This window comes from Falco punctatus (assembly GCF_963210335.1).
Source record: "Falco punctatus genome assembly, chromosome: 9".
Taxonomy (NCBI): Eukaryota; Metazoa; Chordata; class Aves; order Falconiformes; family Falconidae; genus Falco; species Falco punctatus.
Window position 1 is genome coordinate 42,648,952 of NC_137589.1, and position 24,093 is coordinate 42,673,044.

Consider the following 24,093-nt stretch of genomic DNA (forward strand, 5'->3'; position numbering starts at 1 on the left):
TGATAACCATTTGCTTTTGGTTTCAAAAGCTCCTGTGCTTTCAAAAAGCCCAAAAGGGCAATATACTTTCATCCCATTTAAGATTTATAAAGTGTGTCAAACGGCTGATATGAAATCGCTTAAACAGATCACTATTGTGGCGCTCTATTCTTTCTCATCTCAGGTATTTCTGGAGACAAGGTAGAGATAGACCCTGTTACTAATCAGAAGGCCAGCACTAAGTTTTGGATTAAGCAGAAACCCATTTCAATCGATTCTGAACTCCTCTGTGCCTGTGACCTTGTGGAAGAAAAAAGCCCAAGTGAGTAGTCCTTTTTATTTATGTTCTCTCTTCTCTCCCTCCCTGTATGTGCTACATGTCCAAAGAATTATTGCTACCATGTCCTTTTCTTTCTATAGGTGTATTTTATTCATTATAGGATGTTTTTAATCTGACTCGATTCTATTCTAGAGAACACGACATAAACAGATACACATTTTATGAGTGTCCCCTTTAATGCTGCTTACAGCTAATGGCATCATTAAGAGTGTTTCTTGCCCACTATCAGTAGCTGCTGCCAGTGTCATACCAAGGAAACGCTGCCTTTGCCCAGCTGGTCCCTGACCCCATAGCACGGTCATCAAATAGGTGTTTCAATGTAATCAGAATTTTTTTTGAGCTTCTTAATATCCAGGCTGGTTTTAAACAATTTCTCAGATGCAGTTGAGGATCTCGGCCATGCAGTAAGTATCAGTGCAGTCTCAATTTGCTTCACCCATGGCTGAAGCGGGGCTCGGAGAGCGGGGTGTCGGGGGGGCAGTGGGGGCGCCTGGCTGGCAGCGATGGGCAGGCTCACAGGGGGTCAGGCTGGGCACCCCGGCTCAGCCGGTCATCGGCAAGAGGCCAGTTTGCGCTGTGTTTACAGCACGACTTCAGAAGCCAAGTGCTTTTGTTGTTGTATCAGTGGAGTAATGAGAGCCTCTGTCTGTAAAATTTGGTCAAAAAAGCAGAAGATAGGCCCTGCGGGAGTCGGGCAATGTCTCCCGGTAGTGCCAAAATGTAACTATCTACTATCAAACAGTAACTGCGGTCCAAAAGCTCAGATGGATTTTATTACACTTGTGCTTTTGCGGGGTAGGGATGCTAAGTATTAAGTACTTATCTGCAAGGTGACAGAGAGGGAGAATTATGTGATACATATTTACAGAGGTAATGATCTGTTGAATTCTCTTGGAAGAGTAAATTTATGGCTGCCACAGATTTTATCAGCAATTATTGAACTATATCCTTCTCCCCTTCATTACCCCTTCCTAATTCCATGTTCTCAGTTCACTCCTTGTCTTCCTTTTCTGTCCCTCCAGCAAGATTTCATGGTCCTTGGGAAGGCATGATCCCAAGGAGGGACTTCCCTAATGACCAGGCAGTCGGACATGTGCAGCGCTTGTCTTTATAGTTCAAGGTGCAGTTTTGTGCTTGTAAATACATTAACACGGTGGCGTTTGTAGCCATGTTTTGTTTCAAATGCGAACACTTGTGGTGATAAAACTGTGCCCACAAAATGTATCTGAAAAGCCAGCCCTGAAACCCGAGGTGCCCAGCTCACATTCCCGTCAGTGTGACAGTCCAAGACCTTCGAGCTGTCCCAGAACAGCTCCCGAGCTGCGTCCTGCCAGGGATGGGGCTCTTCAGCCCCAGGGGCAGCACCTGCCGCTGTAGGAAATTATGTTTGTACCCAAATTGTGCCAACCCCAGGAGAAATACGGGACAATGTCAGCCCCCAGAGGGAGTCCCAGCAGCAGAAGGGCAGTACCTTCATGTGGAGGCTGTGGAAGGAAGAATCACGGTCACTTGGGAGAGGACGTTGACAGGTTATGACAAAGGCAACCTTTATGATACTCAGGGGGTTTATTTACTCATTTCTGCATGGCTGTTATAAACTTTTCCTATTAAATAAGTGGTCAGCATAGTTCCAAAAGGAGAAAATATTTCCTCTTGAAATCTGCTGACCTCTTCCCAATTCACTAAAGATGTTCCAAAAGTCATTATTATAGGCCAGTAGAAGAGACTTTTAGTGTGACATCTCAGAATGATACATTTTGGGGAACTTTTAACAGCAGATCAGTATCTCTTGAATTTTAAATGGAAAAAAAGTTATTCTAGTAGCATAAAGGAATGAAACTCACTGTATTTCACAAGTTTTGTCTGTGATTTTTATCAGCATAGTGATATATGTTTGTAGCAGAGTTTACATCAAAAATTATTCCCAGATCTTCTTGAATGAATTATTGCAAAGAAAGAGAGGCTGGGTAAAGATAAGGTCTTTGAGTTCCGCAATATATTTTGTTTTCATGTTTTTATCTCTTGTAACACAAACGTGCTCCATCTCATCTTTCAGAAGTGTTCTGCACATGTAACGGTGCTCGTGCAGTTACACTGGGTGAAGGCACAGTGTATCTTATTGAGCTGCCTGCCTTCCCTGGGCCTTGGCCGTCGGGGTTATGATAAAGCTGGGTGCCACTTTGCTCGACTGACTTCTTGTACTTCTGAGGAGAGGTGAAGGGTTTGCGGGAGCCTCCAAACAGCCCTTACTAAAAAGTAAGGGCAAGGGATGTCGGGAGTGGAGTCTGGTCGCTGTGATGGGTATAGCAGCAGGTTTCTGCAACAATTGTTCCTCTGAACATGGTAATTAACAGTTTAATATTCAGTTAGCTCATCCTTTCTGCTGATTAAAGAGGTTTCAGAGCTTTGGCTGGTACTTTTCCACAGAAATATAAAACCAGAAATTGTGTATCAATGTAGTGGAGAGCCTTGTGTTTATTTTCCCTTAGTTTTCTCTGAAAAGACAGGTTCATGCAGCGAAGCTTTAGTGGCACTTGTGTGAGTGCTAAAGGACTCAACAGCTTCAGAGATGATGTGTTGTGAATATTTATGGATAGACTCGAGTCGTTCTGGGTGGGGCTGGAGGGCTGAAGCTTTCCTGTGCTGTGAGTTCGCAAGAACTTAGAGCCGTGCTCGGTGAAAACAGAACATGAAAATAGAAAGCTCTGGTGTCTGATCTGCCATTAGCATGGGGACTGTAGGCAGGGATGGCTGGTGATTCTTGCTTGCCCTTGCAGTAGGCCTGGGTCAGCATTTGAATTTTTATTTGTAAATTAAATCAGACTCCCTGAATTTAGACAGAGGGAAGAGGTAATGGCCCTGCTGGCTTGATCAGATGCCATTAGAACCTGAAAACACTGTGTATGAACGGCTTGTTCAAATCAGGTTCGGTCTGATTATCACGAGAGATTCTGAATGTTCTGAATCTCAAAAGGAAGCATCCTATCATTGAGAAATAAGATTTAAGCCTTAATAAAGTAGTTGTCATTTTTATAGCTGAAAAGAGCTTTGTATCTCAATTAAGTGTACATAATATAAAGTCTTAAGGAAGCAACATAATACGTTTAATACAATTATATCCCTTTGCAATAGTGTAATTTAAAGGAAATCTGATTCTGTTAATGTCTCTTACATTACTTGGACAAAGGAGAAACTTCAGTGTCACCAACTGCCGCCTTTTTACAAAGTGCACTGTGGACCAAGCGCGGCTGTGACGGATGCGCTGTTGGCCGTCCCTTCCGACGGCTGGGGCGCCCAGGCTGCCACGGCATCTGCACGGTGGGAGGACTGCGCCGCACTGAGGCGTGGAGGGGTGGGCAGCCCTCGGGGCAGCCCTTTAGTGGCACCGAGGCTAATCAGCTGGGCAGACTCGCACTTGTCGAAATATGGGGGATCCATTCATCTGTATTACACGATAGCTTCAGAAGTCAGGTTTATTTGGTAATTTGCATGAAAGGCTGAAGAAACATTCTCTATGAGCCTTTTTCTGCTTTTGTTGTTTTGTTTTAAGAAAGCAGATACCTCTTGGTCACTAGGTCAGAATATTCTTAATATTAAGGTAGCCTAAACAAAGGTGTTCAGTAGGTCACAGAGTACATCAGTAACTTCGGTTTGTAATTTAATTGCCTGCTTTGCACCCTGCAGCTTAAGATTTCCTTTAAATTCTTATTCCATTGTTGCACTGGGGCTTAACAGAGTGTTAACCTGGTAATAGGCACAGGGCCTCCCCATTATATGTCTCGCTATCGAGCGGTTCTGCATGACTAGTTAAAAAAGATGGCAAGAAGATTAATGAAAGCCGCCTAGTACAGAAGGGGGGTAGGTACCTTTGCAAGACTTCTAGCGAGGAGATATTAGAGCTGAACCAGAGCTTGGCTTTTTCTTTATCCTGTGACCTTTGAACCTGCCTTACTGTCGAGAGCTGCCAGCGGAGCCGACGGTTTGATTGATGTTGCTACACGAGTCAGTCTTTCCCATTGAATTCCGCATCTGCACGAAAATAGCTTTTCTAGCAGTATTCATACTGGCTGTAAGTGATAGCCAAAGTGATGCCTGAAATGCTTTTATGTAGTTTTCATTTAAAGCTAAAGGTATGTGATGTTTTAATTCAGTATCCAGTTCCTCCAGATTATGCATGTTGGGTAATACTAATTTAATGAATTCATTATTGGGTTGCAAGAAGACTAAAAACATACAGAAAGCGTTGGGAAGGCATGGATTCCTGCTGCTCGGGGAGCTTAAATAGAGACGTTGCACGTTTGCTCAGAGCCCTGCAGTGGAGCCAGAGCAGAGAGGCAACAATTATCCATGTGCTCTGCAAATGGTGCACAAAATATTGTGTGGTGGTTCCTAATTTTCCTGCTCCCGCTGTGAATAACGCAGGGTGTGAAATAATGGAAGGAAGTCCGCACTTGGTAGGAGACTTATCACCGATTCTGATAGAAAGGTGAAAAATAGGTTCAGCAGAGAAAATGTTCCCAAACTTCAGGCTTGGAGTGAAAGAAATCTCAGAGTGGTGTACCAGAAAGAAATGAGTCCAAATGCGTGTGGACATGCTGTTTGCCGAGCGGTGAAATGCCTCAGAGGGAGGCAGTGAAGGCGCAGATGGTGCCTGGGTTTGCTGCGTTCTCCATCCTCTGCAGCAGGCTGGGGGCTGTGCCTGGGCTGGGGGGGCAGCCCAAGCCCCGGAAAATGGCCGGCGGTGTCGGCCACCTCGCTGGCAGCCGAGCAGCGTGGGCAGCCGTGGGGGGATGCGCCCGGCTGGGGAAGGGGTCTGGCAGCGCGGGGAGCCGTGCCAAGCCACCTGCGTGGCCAGGTTCAGTGGCCGCTTGGCTGCTGGAGACCCTCCTGCCGGCTGCCCCACAGACGTGGCAGCGGGTTATTAAATCCGTCCCCACCGAGCAGCCTTTTCATAAAAGTACTCTGGAGCACAATCAGGAGCGTGCATTGCCTCATCCTTTTAACAAATATGTTTTGTAGCCCTATTAAAAGGGGTCTTCATCTATCCTGTCAAAGCTATTCTGCTGGGGTTTTTTAGTTTAATTACACTATCCAATTAAAACTCCTTGCTGCATTTTGATTCGCTTCTCCTTGGGCTTGAGTGGATATGACATTTACAAGGCTCGCCTTTCAAGCAGACAATGGCGTGATTGATGAGGTGCAGACGCAATGAAGGAGGCGATTGCCATGTGGAAACACTGCTTAGTGCATTTTGATTTATTTATCATCTTTTTTCCCAAACAAGGTTGCTGGTGAAGAGGTTTTGGGCAACCCCGAGTTCAACCTCAATTTTCACCATTCTTGCAAAAATCTTTATTAGTTTTCTGCCTTTGATAATAATTCGAAGAAGAAACAAAAGGCTTTGGGGAAAAAAAAAAATCCAGATGTGGGAATAGTTACCACAATTTGACATAAAAGTGGATGTGTGCAGCACTTTAATTGCAACTCTGCTTTCAGGACATCTGGAAACAAGACATCCACTAACAGCGATGTTTTATAATAAGCCTACAGTAGAATATAAAGACCTGAGATGTAGGAAAAGTGATCATGAAATATGCTGCTCCCTGAGAGAATGGGGCAAGCCAGCAGGACTACTGTTATTTTTTTTCTTAACATTCATGTAATTTGTTCCCACTTAAGCAGTGCCTCGGCTGGAGGGAGATCCGTCACAGGTGCGTGGCGTGCAGTCCGAGCTCGTCGGTGGTGCTGCTGGTAGCACTGGCATCAGGATTTCATCCATAACTTTGACTGCTATCACCACCTCTGAAGAAGACATCGCCTCTAAAATCTTTACCTCCCGGAGGAGTTTCATGTGCATGAAATGGGCTTAGCCCTGCTTTTACACTCAGGACAACATTTGTGTTCAGTGTGTGTCCCTGACAACTCAGTACTGTACCTCTGCCAACCCGGCTGCGGCACAGCATCTAGGCATCCCCCTAGAAGAAAACTTCTGAGTTTACTTGTTATTAGAGGTTGTCAGGATGGGTGTTTTAATGGGAATGCAACCCTTGTGGTTTTGCAGGGCCCTTCAGGCCCTGCTCCAGGGTCACAGCATCATTTCTGAGGATTTTGAACCACAGAGTCCCTCCCCAACGCGCTTAGGTTAAATATAGCAGTGGCTGGTGAGCAGGGGTGACCCCATTTCATGCCGTGTTTTAACTAAAGTTGCCTTTCTATGGAAACATTGCTGGTGTGTATTATATTTTCATCATTCCTTCCCTTTTTACTAGTACATTTCTAATTCTTTGTAATTCTTGCTGAGTCTGTGAGAAGAGATTTTAGGGTTTGATCCTGGATGTAGTCACAATTTCTGAAGTGGTGAAAATCTCTGATGATGTCAAATGATGCCCATAAGCGTTTTGTTCTTCAGAGAGGTCTTTCTCTAGCTATTTATTCCACTAATAACTCTTAATTGTTGACTTCTGCCTTATGGCCCTGTAATGACAAAGCAATCATCAAGGTATATTGAAAAATTAACATAAATTTGCATTTCCCAGTGTTTGTTTTCTGTTTTGTCCAATTCATGAATATTCTTCTCATACTCCATCTAATTGGTGATTTAATTCAGCGCGTACTGTTTTAAAGAGTGGCATTAGTGAAGGAGGGTTTTGGTACAGTCTGAGTGGGGGGATAGGAGAGGGAGAAGAAAAACTATTTCTAGTCTTGGCAGATTCTGAAAAAAAATTGTCTTTTCTCGTGCAAATTCACATCCTTCCAATGTTTTCCGAGCAAAAAGTCTATTTCTAGACTCTGATACAAAGAGTTCATTACTTAGATTAAAAAGGGAAATTTTTTCCACCTGTACCATGTGAAGCGTGGTGAACGGCAAAGTTTGTATTTTCCCAAGACTGTAACTTGCAGAAATTAGCAGAAGATGTACCAATGACCGCATAAGCACATTTTAGTTAGTGATTCTGGAAGCTGCAGTTCAGCAGTGTTTCTCACCTGCTGCGTAAAGGCAGCAGCACTGAGGAGCTGGGGGTGAGGCACTGGGCAGGGGCTGCAGGGCAGGGGCTGCAGGGCACAGATTGCAGGGGCTGCAGGGGCGCAGGACAGGGGTGCAGGGCGCAGATTGCAGGGGCTGCAGGGCGCAGGGCAGGGGCTGAAGGGGCACAGATCCACCCAGGCTGCGAGAGGGAGAGGAGGGATGGGAGCAGCAGGTCTGCACCTGGCTGTGCTGCTGGACTCACAGGGGTTAGCGCTGTGCCAAAACGAGCCTCTTCCCTCATCTTTTGGCAGTATAGTAATGTTGAAAATTAGGAGATATGCCAAACAATTGAATTTAAGACATCGTGTGGAATGAGTAAATGAGCCGCCCTCAGTGAATTTGCAGTGAATTAGCATCTTGCCCTTCTGCCTTAGTCTGCTGTAGGCTTTTCTCCAGGTGTAACCACACAGGAACCTATTAGTGTTTCAGGGTTGGAAAAGATTTATCAGCATTCAGAGCTGAGGCCAAAGGGCACCTGCAGTAGGATGTCGCTTTCGTGCTGTTGCAGCAAGGTGAGCCCCGGCGCGGGCTGGGAGGCACGGCAGGAGCAAGGCTGGCACAGGGCATCGGTGCGAAACCAACACGTTTGCCGAGCTAGCCTCGTGGGGTGTACCTACATCGTGACGAAAGCCTGTGATAATGGATGGGTTTCTGTCATTTCATTTGCCTTCCATAAATGTTTTAACAGATAAACATAGTTGGGAGTAACATGTATTTTCCGTTGCACAGCTGATTAATTCTGCTTGCAAAATACTGAAGTTTCCCCTGTTCTGTTCACCCTTGCCACCCGCTGCAGTGGCTGACATTAAATACACTGCTGCGTGCTCTCAGAGCGGGGCGGTGACAGACAGCACTGACATTTGCTGGAGTTGAACACTTGTGTTTCAGACCCACAAGCTAAAGGACACCAAACCGTTGTTTGTGTAGGAGTCAGGGTAATGTAGCCATTGGTGCAATATCTGCATTTCTTTTAATTCTGCTGTCACGTGCGGTAGAAGCCACCTGAGCTGCTGCTGTTTGTTACCAGATATTCTTATATGGAAATATAAAACCATTGAAGTTCCTATTGATTTCTGAATTGTCAAGGGTGCTGCTCTATTGGAAAGAGGTACATCACATATTTAAGCACTCTTGGAAATGGAAATCAATCTCACAATTCATAAATTCCATCTGGCTAGAATAGTAGCAGAGCAAAGTGCCAGTTACGATTTCAATGAACTAATATTTCATGCTGTAAATAGTATAATGTGGGCTTGGAGCACATAAACATAATGCTGTAATGGGGCTTTCTAAAGAAAAGTCATCTTGGCTTCTTTCCACTAAATCACCTGTCAGGGCGGAGGGCTGGGTTCCGTGGCCTGCGCGGCAGGTTGTGCACAACCAGGCATGCGCCGCTGCTTTGGGCTCGGCATTGGATTTTGCAGCAGCATCGCGTCCTCTGCGGCTCCCGTGAGCCCATGCAGGAGCGTGGCTCTGCGGCTCAGCCTGCGCCTCGCCAGAAAGGCAGGGACCGGCACAGCCTCCGCATCAGTGGGACCCAGAGCACGGGGCTGCCCTGGGCTGTGCCGCAGTGGCTGGGCTGTGCCATGGGGCTGCCCGGTGTTCTGTGCCATGGGGCTGCCCGGTGTTCTGTGCCATGGGGCTGCCCAGCATGCTGTGCCACGGGGCTGTGCGGTGCTGACGTGGCACCAGCGCGGCGCTGGGCTCCCTGGGGGCAGCAGGGCGAGCTCTGCCTGCTGCTGCATGGCACCTCAGTGTCGTTAGCGGCATCTGTTGCTCTAATTGTCATTGAAAGAGCTGACTCCTTACAATCCCAAAGTAAGGGCTCGAAATAAAGTTCTGCGTTCTGCTTCTGTCAGCTGTATAAATACTTTTGCCGGAAAGGAGTAGTAATTCACGGGTTTAAAAGAAAAATGGGGGTGATAGGGAAGGTTTCTTCATCAGGGATGATGGAAGCTGTGATCTCGCTTAATTTTCACATTAATATTTTGTTCTGCGATTCTGTGTCCTGCCTCTGCCAAGTGATGCGTGGCAGGGCAGCAGAGCTGGAGAGGAGCACGCCAGCAGCATGCCAGGTCTCTCCACTCACTGCACCCTGCGCAGGCTGTGCCGTTGCACACCCAGCGTCGGCTCCGCTGTGCAAGCGATGAACACCTGAAGAGGTTTTGTGTCTGCACCGTTGCCCTCACATAGCGGGTCAATGTCTGCTTTGGATCCTGGCACTGCGGCCGGGGTAGTGTGCCCGTCCCGCTGCCCAGGGAAGGGCGCATGGGCAGCGGGCAGAGAACCGAGTGGGCAGAGAGGAGCCATGAGGTGCGAGGCCATTCCATCGGGAGTGAGGGGCTTGGCTTCTGGCACTGTAAGAGCCCCCCAGCCTTCCCCACCGGCTGAGCCGCTGCTGGGGCTGCAGGCTCCAGAGCTGCCGGCATGGCAAGCTCGGTGTGGGGAGGGCGGGTGGAACAGGTGTGGGATGGAAGGTCTAAACCTGCTGAAGTGAGTGAAGTGGTGAAGGATCCACACCAAGAACCACCCGATGGACTTCCAAGACCTAAAACAACCAACCTCGTTGGAATCCTCCAGACTGTGTTCTGTGCCACTTAATTTATTTTTAGTAATTAGTTTCTCTAACTGGGTGTAATATTAAATGTCCAAGAGGAACCGTGGTAGCTGCTGGGGCGCGGTGTTGTGTTCTGTCCCCAGGAATGGTGCACGGGCACTTCTGGAATTGTGAAGATGCTGGATTCAGCCCCAAGCAGAGCCAGGCATGCATGTATTAACATACTGATGAGCTTGCAGCTAGGAATTCCCGCATTTTTAGTACCACTGAGGCATCGTTTGTCAAATGATTTAAAGGGGGTTTTTTTATTATTGTTAGCCAGTTTTTCAATATAGAATTTATATTCCAGATTAGTGCATCATAATGGTGTTTAATTAACATGCCACAGTAAAATACTGGCATCTCAAATTTTCTGGCCACCGATCTGAGCATATATCAGTCACTTTTTGGAAATCTGGAGAACTAGATCATGTAAATAAGATTTCAAATTAGCTTTCCTCCAGGAAAGACCTGAATTTGCAGTAATGTGGCTGCTACTTTATGAATTACTAACTTTGACCTTTGAACTGAGTAAATGATGAGAAAACTGATGGAAAAGTATATCATATAGGATATGCTTAATTTTAATTCTGAAGCCATGAACATCCATACAAGTGAAGGGTATTTTGCTTTCCTGCATGTACGTACAGCTCCTTAGGTTAAAGCTGTCCCTCCCGTCCCTCCTGCAGTGCTTTTGAAGGTCAGGGGCTCCCGTGCCATTCTCTGGAGGCAGCCACGGAGGCTGGCAGGGCTGTCAGCACCTCCTGTCCATGGAAGCACTTGAAACCTCCATTTGGGACTGAGCAGCAGTGAAGCCTGCCAGCAAAGCACTACGTAGATAGAAATTACAGTTGTACTTCAATTTTGATTGTCCTGCTTGTAGGAAGTGAGATTCCTGGGTTTCAGAATCTGTTCCATAGCTTTGGTGCCACATCCATGCGTATTTTACTTTGCCGTGAGCAACGGGGTAGGTTTGGGTGATGTTTTGGGGAGCGGTTGTTGCAGCGATGATTCTGGGGTTAATTGGCCTTTTATTTTAAATATAACACTTATCTTCTGCATGTGATGATTACACAGTGAATAGTTACATAAAGCAGTCCTAATGTGGTAGTTTAACTGAAATATAGTCTTGGGCTGAACGGGAGCTAACTAGCCATTTGATAGATTTTTGCATTTCCTGCAGTGGGGATGTGATGGAAAAACGAACTTTATTGAATAGAGTTCAGCTGCTCCTGTAAGCCACCACTTGCCTTAAATTGAAATGACATGAGAAGCCTGTCAGCGTTTCATTACTTCCTTCTGTTGTGCTGATGGTATGCTAAGATCACCATCTGTGTTTTTCTTCTGTCAGGCACACAGGCTCTGCTGAAACTTTACAGAAATATTCTGAACAGTTTTTTGTCTTCTCCTTACAGGTCATGCAATATTTAAACTTACATATCTAAGCAATCATGACTATAAACACCTTTACTTTGAATCAGATGCTGCTACTGTCAATGAAATTGTACTGAAGGTGAGTATTAAATTTTAACGTGACCCAAAATCCGGGGTGTTTTACCACTTGTTAGACATGAAAGTGTTCAAGAGGCTCTGGAAATACATGAAGGTGCAGTGTCTGAGGATGCTAAGGTGCATTTAACTTACCCGGCTAGTTGCTTGGGGCCTGTTATTTTATTCATTTTTCAGACAGCCATCCAGCAGACTGCCTATCTCTGTATCACGTTTCCTTTTACACTGGTTTCTAGTTAATGGAGACACCAGTTTGCAGAGCAATTTTAAAGGAAACTACTAAATTTAATTGTGTCCAGATAGTTTCCACCTCCAGACAGGTGAGGGTCTGCAAGCCCCGAGCACGGTGGAGGTGCGGGGCTGCGAGGGCACAGGTGCCATGCAGGGTTGGGGCCCTGCCCCAGGACCCACACCCGGCAAAGCACCACGGTGCTGCCGGCGTTGCTGTGTGGCTGCCGGCACGGGGCCCGGTCCAGGACGCCTGGTCAGGGCACCCGGTTGTGTGAGCAGCAAGCCAGGATGGCCAGGGGCCGAGGGAGCGGCCGTGCCCGCTCGGCGAGGGGCTGGCACGGAGCTTGGCAGGTGGGCAGCAGAGCAAAGGTGCCGGCACCGGTGTGGCGTGGCTCTGTGAGCCGGAGTTCAGGTTGTTCAGGTGCCAGGAGGGTGGCAGTGAAGCCGCGCACTGGCGCGAGGTCCAAGGCCATGGGCTGACGCCGCGTTCCCGGCTCCTGCCCAGCCCGAGCAGGGGCAGCATCGCTGCCAGGATGGCGCTTCTCCCGCCTTTCACGCATCCTTTCCAAACGCAGCTGTTGGTACAAAGCAAAAGGTTCTTTTTCTCACCGAGATCCCTTATCAAACTGTTTGCTTTTCTCGTGGTTCCGCCCATCCGCATCTTGGCTTGCCTTCTGAAACAAATTTTTCTAACACTCTTGGAAGATTAAACTTAATTTTCCACAAGCTAATATTTCCTCGCAATTCAGAATTTTAAAAGCAGTAATTTTGGCAAGCCATCTGTTATGTTTGCTTTTATTTTCTGTGTAGAGTTTAGAGGATTGCTAAGTAACTGACAAATGATAATTTTTATTAATAACAAAGTAGGTGAATTTATTTTGGGGGGGTTCAACTTACTTCGTGAACTCTTAGGCCAATTCTTTTGTTCCTACTTTATCTTAACTAAGCTATTGCAGTCCACAGCACCGGACACATCTGAGACTGGTCGTAAAAGAAGGCTAAAAAGTAAAGGTTTGCTATGAATAATATGAATATTCAAGAGAGAAATATTATTGAAAAGTACTTTTTTTCCTTAAGTTGCAGATTGTTTGTATGGAACACTTTCTGGTTTCATGCATAAGTTACCAGTTTGTTTTCAATTCCATCAGCATTAGGAGACGCGGAGAACTCAGACTTTTCAAATTAGGCTTTTTACATGATCAAGTGAGAAGGACCAAGGCTTTATTGACCATGAAAATTCCCTATATTTTTATGCCTTAAGCTGTAATATGCAATGAAAGTGAGACACTCTACAGTGCATAAAATTGTGCAAGTTTTAAGCCACAGCATATTAACCAGCTAATGGCAGACCAAAGGGCATTTTTATCTTTTTGATTCTTGCATTAACCTTCCATTAAAATTATCTATGTGATTATCACAAAGCACTGGAGATAATAAATTTAGGGAATAGCAGGCTTGTTAAATATCATTTAAAAATGCTTTCATCAAGTAAAATGTGCCAAAACACAGGGAAACCGTGAGATCGGCTGAGTATGCAAACATTGTAATGAAAGAATTATTTTTGTTGAAGCTGCTAAAGTCTTTTATTGAAGCCCATTGCTATGTTAGACCAGCACCGTGGGTCCTCACAACTTGCTGTGTTCACCCAGAGGTTTGGGTGACAAGGGTGGGATGAGGGGAGAGGGATGCTGGCAGCCGGCAGCCACCAGGAGGATGAGCCAGTACGTGGCCCCATGCAGAGCAGGGCTCTCCGGGGGCTCTGGGCTGCCTCTGCCGGGACCAGTTTCGCTGGTACCCCATTGGGTTGGGGGGAGCGAGTGTCTCTGCCCTCCCTGGGCTGTGCCACTGGAGCACCAATGCGATTAAACAGTTTCGTGTCTTGCAGGTTAACTATATTCTAGAGTCGCGAGCAAGCACAGCCAGAGCAGATTATTTTGCTCAGAAACAAAGAAAACTGAGCAGGAGAACAAGCTTTAGCTTCCAGAAGGAGAAGAAATCGGGACAGCAGTAACGCCTAGCCTCGAGGAGAGCCTGTCTGCCGAATTCGGAGGAGGAGACGCTCCCCACCGCCCGAGACAGGTGGGAGCCAGGACTGTGGTGCTCCTGCTGCCAACAGGCAGGAGCAGCCGGGGAAGAAATCTGAATTATCCCATCTCTCAACGGTTGGAAGATTAGCCCTCGTCGGTGATGGGAAGTCTCCCCTGTGACAAAAATAAAGAGCCATATCAGCCGGAAAGAAGACTGTTACGCTTCAGGTTCCTTTGATTAGAAATAAGAGAATGACGTAGACTGGCATCATTTAATTACTGTATTATGTACAATCACAAGAAGAGATGTGATTACATATTATTTCACAGCCTGGTTAAAATAAATTATATACATCTGTAATACACCCACGTACACACAGGTATTGCTTGTGACATGATCAAATTTCTAAAAACAAAATGTAGGACAAATGTATCCATTTTTACTATTAATAAACAGATGTAATCTTTTTCAAGGTCCATATGATGCACAGTTCTTTTGGGGGGAGGCTGTAGTCCCAGATGGTTTCACTTCTGTTGCTGAAGTGCAGGAGGCAACCGTGAGCCAGGGAACAGCAGCCATTGCAGGGGAGCTGATTTGTGAAGAAACACTGAGACAGTCAAGTCTGTTGTGGTTTGTTTTGTTCAAAAATATTTTTATTTAACTGTGCTTTTCAGCTTTGCATTCGTTTTATTGGAAGTTACTTGCTGTAGTCAGCCCGGTGTTTTGAAAACCCAGGCAGCATCTCGGGGCTGAAAGGTGAGCGTCCTCCGGCCCGCGGCCGCCCGTGGGGTCTGCTCTTCCTCTCAGAGACAGCTTGCACCTGAGGACTGAGAAATGCCTTCACTTTTTCTTAATATTAGTCTTTTAAAATAAAAATTAAGACCTACTTTGTACTGAGATTTGTAACTATTTTGGCCTTGTCCCTCCTTGGTACATCAGGGGGCACATGAATGGGATTACTGGGAACCAGAGCTGCATTTTTGGTTCAGTTCACCAGAGGTGTCTTTCATAAATCTCTCCCAGTCGCTGAAGCTGGAGCTCTCAGCGCCACTGCTGTGGATTTTGTATCAAGGAACTGCCGCCGGTTCCGAGTGGCATTTGACTACAGCCGGGGCCGCAGGGCGGGTGCAGCGCTGCAGGTCCCACGGGCAGAGCGGGCTCCCTCCGGCCCCCAGCCTCGCTGCCGCAGCCTGGCCTGCAGCACGTGCCTGGCTTTTGTATAGAGAAAACTCTGAGCCTTAACACATAGTTTAGGAACAAACACGAAGGCAGAGAGGTCTGTGTGTCACTTACCTGTTGGGTTGAAGTTCTCGGGTTTTAAAGGTTTAGCCCTCCCGAAGCCAGTGTTGGTGCTGCCTCGGGAGGGGAGCCCTGCCCGCACCGTGGAGGCCGGTCTTCACTGTACAGTCTTCCATGATATCTGCAAAATGAGAGAATATTTTATAGTATGATATTAATTTTTTTTAATATTTTATATGTGCAAATGCAGCACAGATGCAATGGGGAAAGACCTTCAAATAATGCAATGTAAATGACTCCTTTAACCAACTTTGTGAACTATTTAACATTAAAGTTGTTCTGTGAATGTTCTTTTGCCACCTAGTTTCAATTCTTTTTAACTGAACTAAGAAATTGCCTACGTTGGTATCAGAAACTAGAGAAGTCTTCTACTTGTTTCCAGGGCCATAATGCTGTTGCCACCCACTTACATTTATTTACTGTAAGTAGGTATTCAGTATGTGCAGTATTTTGCTTTCAGTAAAGCCTAAAGATTCACATAATAAAAAAATCTCTGCTGCTGTCTAAACTGTGGTAACGTTTGTAGGTACATAGTAGCTTGCCCGGACCATGTGCATTTACACCATCTCATAAATCACCCTCCACTTGCTTTATTTTTAGCACCGCCCCCCCGGCACTGGGGCGCGCGGCGCAGCTGCCGGAGTGCAGGCAGGGCGGCAGGCACGGGGCACTGCGGCTGCAGGGTGCTCCCGGCACTTGCTGGGGAGTGGGCGAGTTGCGGAGCCCGCAGCGAGTTTATTTGCTCCGTTCACAGTTAAGAAGCGAATTTACTTTGAAAGATCAGATCCCCATTGAATACGCGATGTGGAGGAAACCTTCCTTAAATTCTGGAAACGTCCAGCTTTTTCAGTAGATGAACAGCCTCTCCCTCAGAACAGACATTGCTACTATTTAGTGTTTGCTGAAAGAGTTAAATCAGAGCTCATGGTCGCAATCTGTGCGCAGCTGAACACAAATCCATCACGGGCTGGTCTTTCCCCGGTAGTTGTAGATTTAATTGATTCAGATGGGCATTCAACTGGGTCAGAAAAGCAAGCTGTTCCTTCCATGCCTTGTTACTGGGCTTCAGCAGAGGAGGGTGGCTGCCGGCTCACGTAACGAGGATGACTTCCCGCTGACACGCACCGGTAGCTGTCGGAGGCATCGGAGGTTTTCTGAATTTTCTCTTACTTCTGCTGCTGGAGGGGGACCGGGCTTGCACGTGCACCTGAGGTTTTGCGGTTAGTTGCACCTCACGGAGCAGAGCCTGCGCTTGCAAAAAATCAGGGGCACAGACCCAGGGAGAGGCGAGGGGCACCACACAGCAAACAGGCGGGGACGTGTCCCTGCACAGGCCCAGGACCCCAGGGGGCTCATCCCTGTGGGCGCATCTCAGCCCAGGCGCCCGCAGCAGCTGGTGCTGCTCGTGGCCAGGCGCTGCCCGTCTTGCCTGGCTTTGCACAAAAAATATGCTGCTGGGAGGATCCCAAATCCACGAGGAGAGAGGAGTGACCTTTGTGGTGAGCCCCCGAGGTCATTCGCTGTGCTCCGAGGGCGACTGAGCATTTGCTGGGAGGTTGTGAAAGGATAAAATAGCTGGTGCGCGGCTCTGCCTGCTCGGGGCGGGCGGTGGGGATGGCCAAGGCTGCTGCAGCCGCGGCAAGCGCTGCCGGCGGAGACGAGCCCTCGCCGCCTCCTTGGTTTGTCGAAGTATTGGGAAACAAAAGAGCAACCTTTTAGCAGAGGACACCCAGGCATGTGCTGGCACCCAAGGCGAGAGCCCTGAGGCTCTGGCCTGACCCGAGCTCGCCCCGGGCTCAGCAGGGCTTTGCCATGGACTCCCATGGGAGCAAGTCAAGCCAGAGGCTCCTCTGGGTTTGGGTTGGCAGGAGCCAGGTGCATCCCCGGGGGCTTTTGCAACCGCCCCTCAGGCTGCACCCACCCTGCACCGGGACGAGCAGGCAAAAACCATCGCACAGCCCCGGGTGCAGCCCTGAGATTAATGGGGGGAGTTATTTATGGAGACATGTTTGTAATGGGCCCATGAATTTCATGGAAATGCGCTGCTGTGGTGGCGTGTGGTATTGGGTGCTGCTGCTGCTAAAATTAATGCCCCTTAAATCACATCCCAGTGCAGCCTCACCGGTGCAGCTCTGGGACAAGGACAGAGATGAGGACAGAGATGTGTGGGCACAATGGGCACAAAGGGCGGCAGGGCCAGCGGGAGGGTGCCCCGCAACCTGGCCGGGCGCTGCTCCTCGGCACGGCTGCAGTGCCTGCGGCCGGGGCCAGCACGGGCAGCTGAGGCGTCGGGAGGGCTGGCCCACTGTGCTGCCGCTGCCATGGCATGAAGGGTTAAGCACTGTCATGTTTTATTCTCCCCACACACCTCTGCTTAAATGCAAAAAAAAGAGAAGAAAAAAAAGTCTCAACAGGGTGTTGTTCGCTCTCAAAACCCTAAGCATGATTTGTGAACTCTCACAGCCTTGGTAATCTCATCAGAGTAATGGGATTATATTTCAAATCACCATGGCCTGTTCATTACACATTTAAACTCCTTTGACAGAGGAAAAGTTAAATAAAATGTGTGCGTCAGCCCTGGTTGACTTTCCCAGTTCTCTTTCTTGATTAGACAAACAGATGCTGAGCTCCAAAATGAAAAAATAATGTGCTCATTTATTCATTTTTCTGACAAGTCACAATAGATTTTTAACTACAAATGAGCCCCCTCTCCAGGTGGGGGGCGCAGGGGCATCACGCATCATGCCGTAATGGGCCCCGTGCCAGCGGCTGGGGCTGAACCAGGGCACAAGTGGTCACTTCCACGGGCCGGGGTCACCAGGCCCCCTGGCCGAGGTGTCCCTCGGGGGGGTGACGGGCATCACCTGCGTTCCTGCCACGAGCGCAGCCACCAGCAGCAGCGTGGGCCTGGCTGAGGCAGCCCCACACGAAGAGCCCCGGCCATGGGCGCCCACTGAGGCTTCTGGCACCTCACGCCTGGCTCTGCTCACCCAGGGCACCCAAGAGGTGGTGCCCGGGCTGCCACAGCCACTACCTGCCATGGCACAGCCACGCTGAGCGCTTCCTGCCGCACGGTGCCCGCGCTGGGCTCCCGTCCCTCCTGCCCTGCACTGCTGCCTGCAAACCAACCCCTGCAGTAGCATCAGGCGTGTGGTGGAGGGAAGCAGCTGAGCTCAGCCCAAGCGCGGTGCATGCCAGCAGCCAGCCGGTGCGGTGCCCCCATGCCCTGCCCGGGGCTCAGCCGCTGGAGCTCAGCCCTCTGCCCGGAGCGGCTGACGAAGCAGACGGGGAGGCGTCGAGGCTGCCAGTGCTCCCCGCTGAAGAGGAGGGCTTCACGTCGGGGAGCGCTGGGGCTCTATTAGGGAGCTGAAATGCCAGATAATTAGAAATACACCAGCAAACACCATTATTGTCAGGAGAATGCAACGGCATACAGTAATGAAGCAATTATTAATGAGCAACTGCAAGGCTGTCATTAATTTAAGCTTTTCAGGATCACAGACTAAGGCAAGTTAAATGTTAAACCAGAGCTGGGGATGGGCAGCGCGGGGCTTCCCCCCGCCACGGGGTGGGCAGAGCGGGGCCATCTCGCCACCCCCCCAGGGGAGACATGCCACACACCCATGGTGCCCTCCCCTGCCCCGTGCCCTGCAACCACCCCATCACGGGTCCCCCTTCGCTGCGCGTCAGCATCGGCCCCTTTGGGCAGCCCGGGCAATGGCCCTGCAGGGGACGGGGACAGGGATGGGGATGGGGCCCGGGTTGGGGTGCCGCCCCATCCTGCAGCAGCACAGGCGAGATGCCGGATGCGTTCGGGGACGGTGCAGCCAGCAGCCGCTCCGGCACCAGCGTGCAGCCCCGCGCTGCAATCTGTCACGGCGGCTGGGGCTCGCCGGCTCTGCAATATGTACCTCATGTCTGGGCTGTCATCGGACATAATTCCTCCCTGCTGGCATATTGCTGATTTGTGCATAAGTGATGCATGCAATCCACCTGAGCTAGGAGTCAGGGGTTTCTTGATCTGGGGCTGTCAGGGCAGAGTGTTTTAGTGCCTCCTGCGATTAGCTGGAATTGACAGGCCCTGAGAGCGGGGAATTGCACAACAGGGGAATTAACAGCCAGGGACTGAAGTGGAGTGTGGCACTCGTTTAATCTGCAATTTATCAGTTTACGTGGCTTCTTGTCGCGGGCGGAAGATTACACTCCAAAAAAGAAGGCTCCCTTTTTTTTTAATTTCATCTGACAGGGAGAGGGAAGAGCAATATTCAGAGGCTGACATGTCTGCTGGCTCCCACTGGGTTGCCGGTCCGTGCCGTGCTATGCTGAGCCAACTGCAGCCTCCTGGTGGGTGCCGGCACAGCGGTGAGATCAGCCCCAACACCCCTGACACAGGGGCACGGCTGCAGGGCACGCAGCCCCCAGGCCCCCGCCCCGGCTTCAGCTGCTGAGTTTTGCCCCTAAGACTGGCCAGATCTCGCAGCAATCACCACAGTGACACGGCCCCGCAGCCCCTCCCAGGCATCACAGCCAGCCCACGCCGGGGTGATTTGAGCAGCCCCTTCCCAATGCTCCCTGCCCCAGTGCGTGCCCTCGCCTCTCCCCATCCCCATGGCACAGATGCTCCCATGTGCCGGCTGCACCTCTGGGTCCCCGGCCAGGCCACCAGCAGCGGTGCCATGTGGGACCCGGCACAGCAGTGGCTGCAGCAGAGCTACTCTGAGCTCAGCAGCTTCCCCATCTGCAAGTCCTGGGGCAGCCACAGCCAGATCCACGCCGGTCAACTGCCAGGCCGTTAGTCTGGCCATGCGGGAGCGGCTGCCAGCAGCACAGCTTCCAGCGGTGCTTCCCGACTGCTGTGTCCCCAGCCAAGGCCGAGCTGGATACCCGCTGCAAGCCCACGGCATGTCACCGCAGGAGTGGCAGCCCTGGAGCAGGGGGCAGCGGGGACGGTGTCTGCAGGTTGGACCCCTCCAACAGGTGAGCAGAGGTCCCGTGTGGCAGGGCCGGACCGAAGATGCCCCTGCCTGAAGGCCAGCGCCAGCCCCGACAGTGGCTCCCTGAACCATGCAGGGGTGCCCGGGGGCTCTGCACCCTTCAGTACATGCGCACACTTGACTTTGGCACTGGCGGGGCATGCGGGAGCTGCATCTCAGAGCAAGGAAAGCGACAGCTGCAGCGGTGCCTCCCCCTGGCCCCCACCACACCGCACACTCCAATTTTGATAATATCATTAGAGGATGATAATGGTTTCCAGGAACACTGTAGCCTTTCTGCGAGGTGACAGCCTGTAAAGGCAGCATGACAGCTAATGTATTCTACAAGGGTACAATAATGTGACTCCGAGCACATTAAACTCCTTTAATGTGGGTGACATACACCTTCCTCTTAACATACATTATCGTCCTGGGGGCACACGCAGCATGCAGCAGCACGGAGCTGGAACCCCGGTGCCCGCAGCCCCTCACTCTGCCCTGCTCCTTGGTGCTCCTGGAGCCAGCGCTGGTGCTTGTGCTGGGGTGGGTGCTGGTGCTCATGCCGGCGCCGCTGCTGGCGCCAGTGCCCCACAGCCATCCTGTGCAAGCAGAAGCTCCTACGCCAGTCACACTCTTCCTTCCCTGGTGGAGGAGGTTAAACCGCGCGACGCAAATGCTCTCAGTGTGTGTAGGTGATCTCCTTGGCCTTCCTTGGTGGCCTGCTCTGATACTGCAAACCTTTATCCAACCTTATGGTATCAAAGATTATTTATAATGAATTAAATATGTTTTTAGCAGCTTCTTTCCACACTTACAGCCACACTTTCACTGCCATTTCAACTTAATTAGGGAGGCCTTGCTAAAGAGATGGGAATAAATGCATCTATAGAAATATATCTATGTATAAATGAAGAAAGCAGCCACCACAGGTCAAACCAGTACTTTCAATTTATTGCCCTGGTACATTCATTTGTAAATAGCTTTGCCTTGCTGGTTTCTAAGTGCAAGGCTAATGTTGGAGTGCTTAAATTAATAGTGACGCACACCTTTCATTATTGCTATTAAATTAGGTGCTGGGCTTTGATGGATTCACTTGTTGCTGAACTAAAAGCCTTATAGATGTGGGTGTGCGTATCCATTTGGTTTTACAGCAAATTTAGGTCTTAATGTCAAGCCAGACAGAGCTGAGCGAGTTCCTCCTCAGCACACTCTAATTAGCAGGACGGGCACCTCCCGCGGCCCCAGCCCTGCTCCCCCAGGAGCGCTGGCGCAGGCTCACTGCCGCAGCGGCGCGGAGGCACGTGGCAGAGAGGAGCCCGGCTGGGGTACACGCTGCCATGGGAGTTCTGCACCCCAGCAGCATGTTTGGGCTATGTCTCAAGCGTGGCACCCCTCAAGGTGGGGGGAGCCGGGACCCCCTGGTAGCCTACCTGGCACTGAGGGGCTTGGTGGGTCTGTGCCTCCACCTCCCACCAGCATCAGCCCCGTGCTGCTGTGGCATCCCGCCTTCCCACGCCCAGAGTGTCTCAGGGAGAGATGCGCCGAGACACACAAATACCGCCCCCCCCCCCCCAAGTCCCTGCAGACACATGGTGTTATGACACGTAACATCAGCCCTGCCACCTCCTGACGTGTGATGTGACTGACATGTGCCATCATGACACAGCCCCTGTGACACTGGGCACAGCGCTGGGGGATCTTGCACCAGGGTGTTCATGGGGAGTCCCACTGCCCTGTGCTGGTGGGGGCTGTGGGTGCCCCATGACCCCCCATCCTGCTGCTCTCGCTGCTCCATTTTTTCTGATGAATGCTGTGATTTTTGCCAGCAGCACAGTGAACCTACTGTCCAGGGAAAGAGAAGCTCGGCTGTGGGCAGGGGAGGGGAGGGAAAGCCGGGGGCAGGTCGGGCAGGCGATGCGCAGGAGTCTGGAGGGGGCGATGGCCGAGTGCTGGGGATGAGCGCGGGCAGTTGGCAGCCCCCTGCCAGGCTGTGCCGATGGAAACACATCGTGTGCTGGGGACAGGGACCCCTGCAGTCCTGGGGGCCCAGCTCAGGGGTGGCAGGACAGGGCCATGGCTGGGCTGCGGAACGGGGCTGTGGGATGGACGCAGGCCAGAGCAGCAGGCCAGGGAGGTAGGATGGACACAGGACAGGGCAGCAGGATGAGGCACAGGCTGGGGTGGCGGGATGGGGCCATGACAGGGCTGTCGGCCAGGGCAGCAGGGTGCACATACACAGGCGGGCGGTGGGACGGGGCAGCGGGATGGGCGGCGGGATGCACGCACACAGGCTGGACAGCGGGATGCACGCACACAGGCTGGACAGCGGGATGCACGCACACAGGCGGGCGGTGGGACGGGGCAGCGGGATGGACAGCGGGATGCACGCACACAAGGCTGGACAGTGGGATGCACGCACACAGGCGGGCGGTGGGATGCACATACAGGCGTGTGGTGTGCGGGTGCAGGCTTGCAGGCCAGGGTGCGGGCTGAGCGCCTTTGTTCTGCAGCGCGGTTCCCACTCTTAGCGTGCCATCTTGAGGCCCTCCGGCGCCGCACAGTCTGCGCGCCCGCCACCGCCACCACAGCCCGGTCCCTGTCCCCCTGGCTGGGGACCCCCGCCGCTCGCAGGGCAGCACCCTGCACCCCGCCAGGCCGTGGGCTGGCTCTGCTCCGGCCCCGCAGCGCAGCAGCGCTTGGGCTGTGGCGAGCTTGTCTGGTTTGGGCAGCCAGCCCCCAGCCCCAGCCCGGCACAGCACGGGTGGGATGCAGCCCGCGCCCCCCCACGGCCCGGCTCACCTGCTGGTGCTGCCGGAGACCCTTGGTGGGCAACGGGGGCCACCACTGCCGCATCTTCAGAAGCCCCCAGCTGCTCAGCCCAGGGAGGGGAGGTGGACACAGCTCCCCACACACCGAGACCCACCGGGCACAGGGAGTTGGTCAGGTTATGGCGTTTTGTCCCAGAGAAATGGGTCGGGGTACTACTTTGGGGTGAAGTTTCTCACTTCTGGAGCAAGAAGTCCCCAGACACCTGCCGTGCTGGCCCAGGCAGCGGCTGCAAGCTCCCTGCAGCACCCGCCGGGGCACATTCTGCCCTGTGCCGTGGCAGGGAAAGGCAGCCCAGCACCTGGGTGCCTGTGGGTGCGTGCACCAGGGCGGTGCCGCAGCACAGGCTGGGCATGAACGCCACAGGGACAAACAAGAAATATTTCTGTGGTAATTCATTCACAAATGATAAAATTTCTCTGTATTATAAAATATAAGCCCTTGGGTTCCTGAGAGCTGAAGTACAGTCACGCCATGTTTCCATGTGAATTTCATTTGAGAATTTCATGTCAGTTTAACAACAGAGACATGTTCAGTGTTCTCAAATGCTTGACTGTTTTAAAAGATTAGTCTGTATGTGTTGGATAAAAAGGTCCCACTGGGGCAGCTGTGGGGGACAGCAGCCAGGGGCCGATAGCCCCCAGTGGCCAGGGGTCCAGGGACATGGGGACCAGCTACTGTGGGCACCACATGTGCCCATCCTGCCTTCTCCCCTCTCCATGTCCACGCCATCAGTGACCTGCGCGCTCATGGCGTGACAGTTCTGAGCACTTGGGCTTAATAATAACTCTCCCCCTAGTACCAGCTCCATGATTCCTGGTGAATTAGGTTTAAAAAAGTTCTGCAGATCCCTATGCAGATGACATCCCTTCTGGAAGGCACCTCTTCCCCAGCCCTGTGCACCAGCCACGCCATGTGGAAAAAGCAAGCCATCTTCTCAGGGAACGGGGCCATGTGCATCCCAGTTTGGTGCCTCTCATTGCTTTGTTGCTGGGTGGGGGGGATCAAACTCATCCCCGCACTAAACTCTACAATAAAAAATAAACAAACGAAATGACAAGGCAGTGAGCTGCGGCTTCCCCACGATAGGACATCCCCCCCACCAAGGAACAGAGTGATCAGCTGTGAAAGGGAAGATCTGATAAAAACCTAATCCAATTACTTGCCAATGTTTGTTCTTTTCTTAATGGGACTTCAGGGCTGGGTTTTCTTTCTTGTGAAGAATTTTCTGCCTTTCCTCTGCTCTGGGTGATAAAATGACCCAGTTGTGAGAGGAGCAGGCACG

At 50.8% G+C, this 24,093-nt stretch overlaps 1 protein-coding gene across 3 annotated transcripts in view; it reads left to right on the plus strand.

Moving 5' to 3' along the window:
• The window catches only part of MAPKAP1 (MAPK associated protein 1), a 107,598-nt gene extending 92,292 nt beyond the window's left edge, over positions 1–15,306 (plus strand). For all 3 annotated transcript variants that reach the window (XM_080401424.1, XM_080401423.1, XM_080401422.1), the window contains 3 exons: positions 164–301; positions 11,358–11,455; positions 13,568–15,306. In XM_080401424.1, coding sequence (XP_080257550.1) covers positions 164–301; positions 11,358–11,455; positions 13,568–13,693 — 362 coding nt within the window. In that variant the 3' untranslated portion in view covers positions 13,694–15,306. The remainder of the gene's footprint in view (positions 1–163; positions 302–11,357; positions 11,456–13,567) is intronic.
• The last annotated feature ends 8,787 nt before the right edge of the window (positions 15,307–24,093 follow it).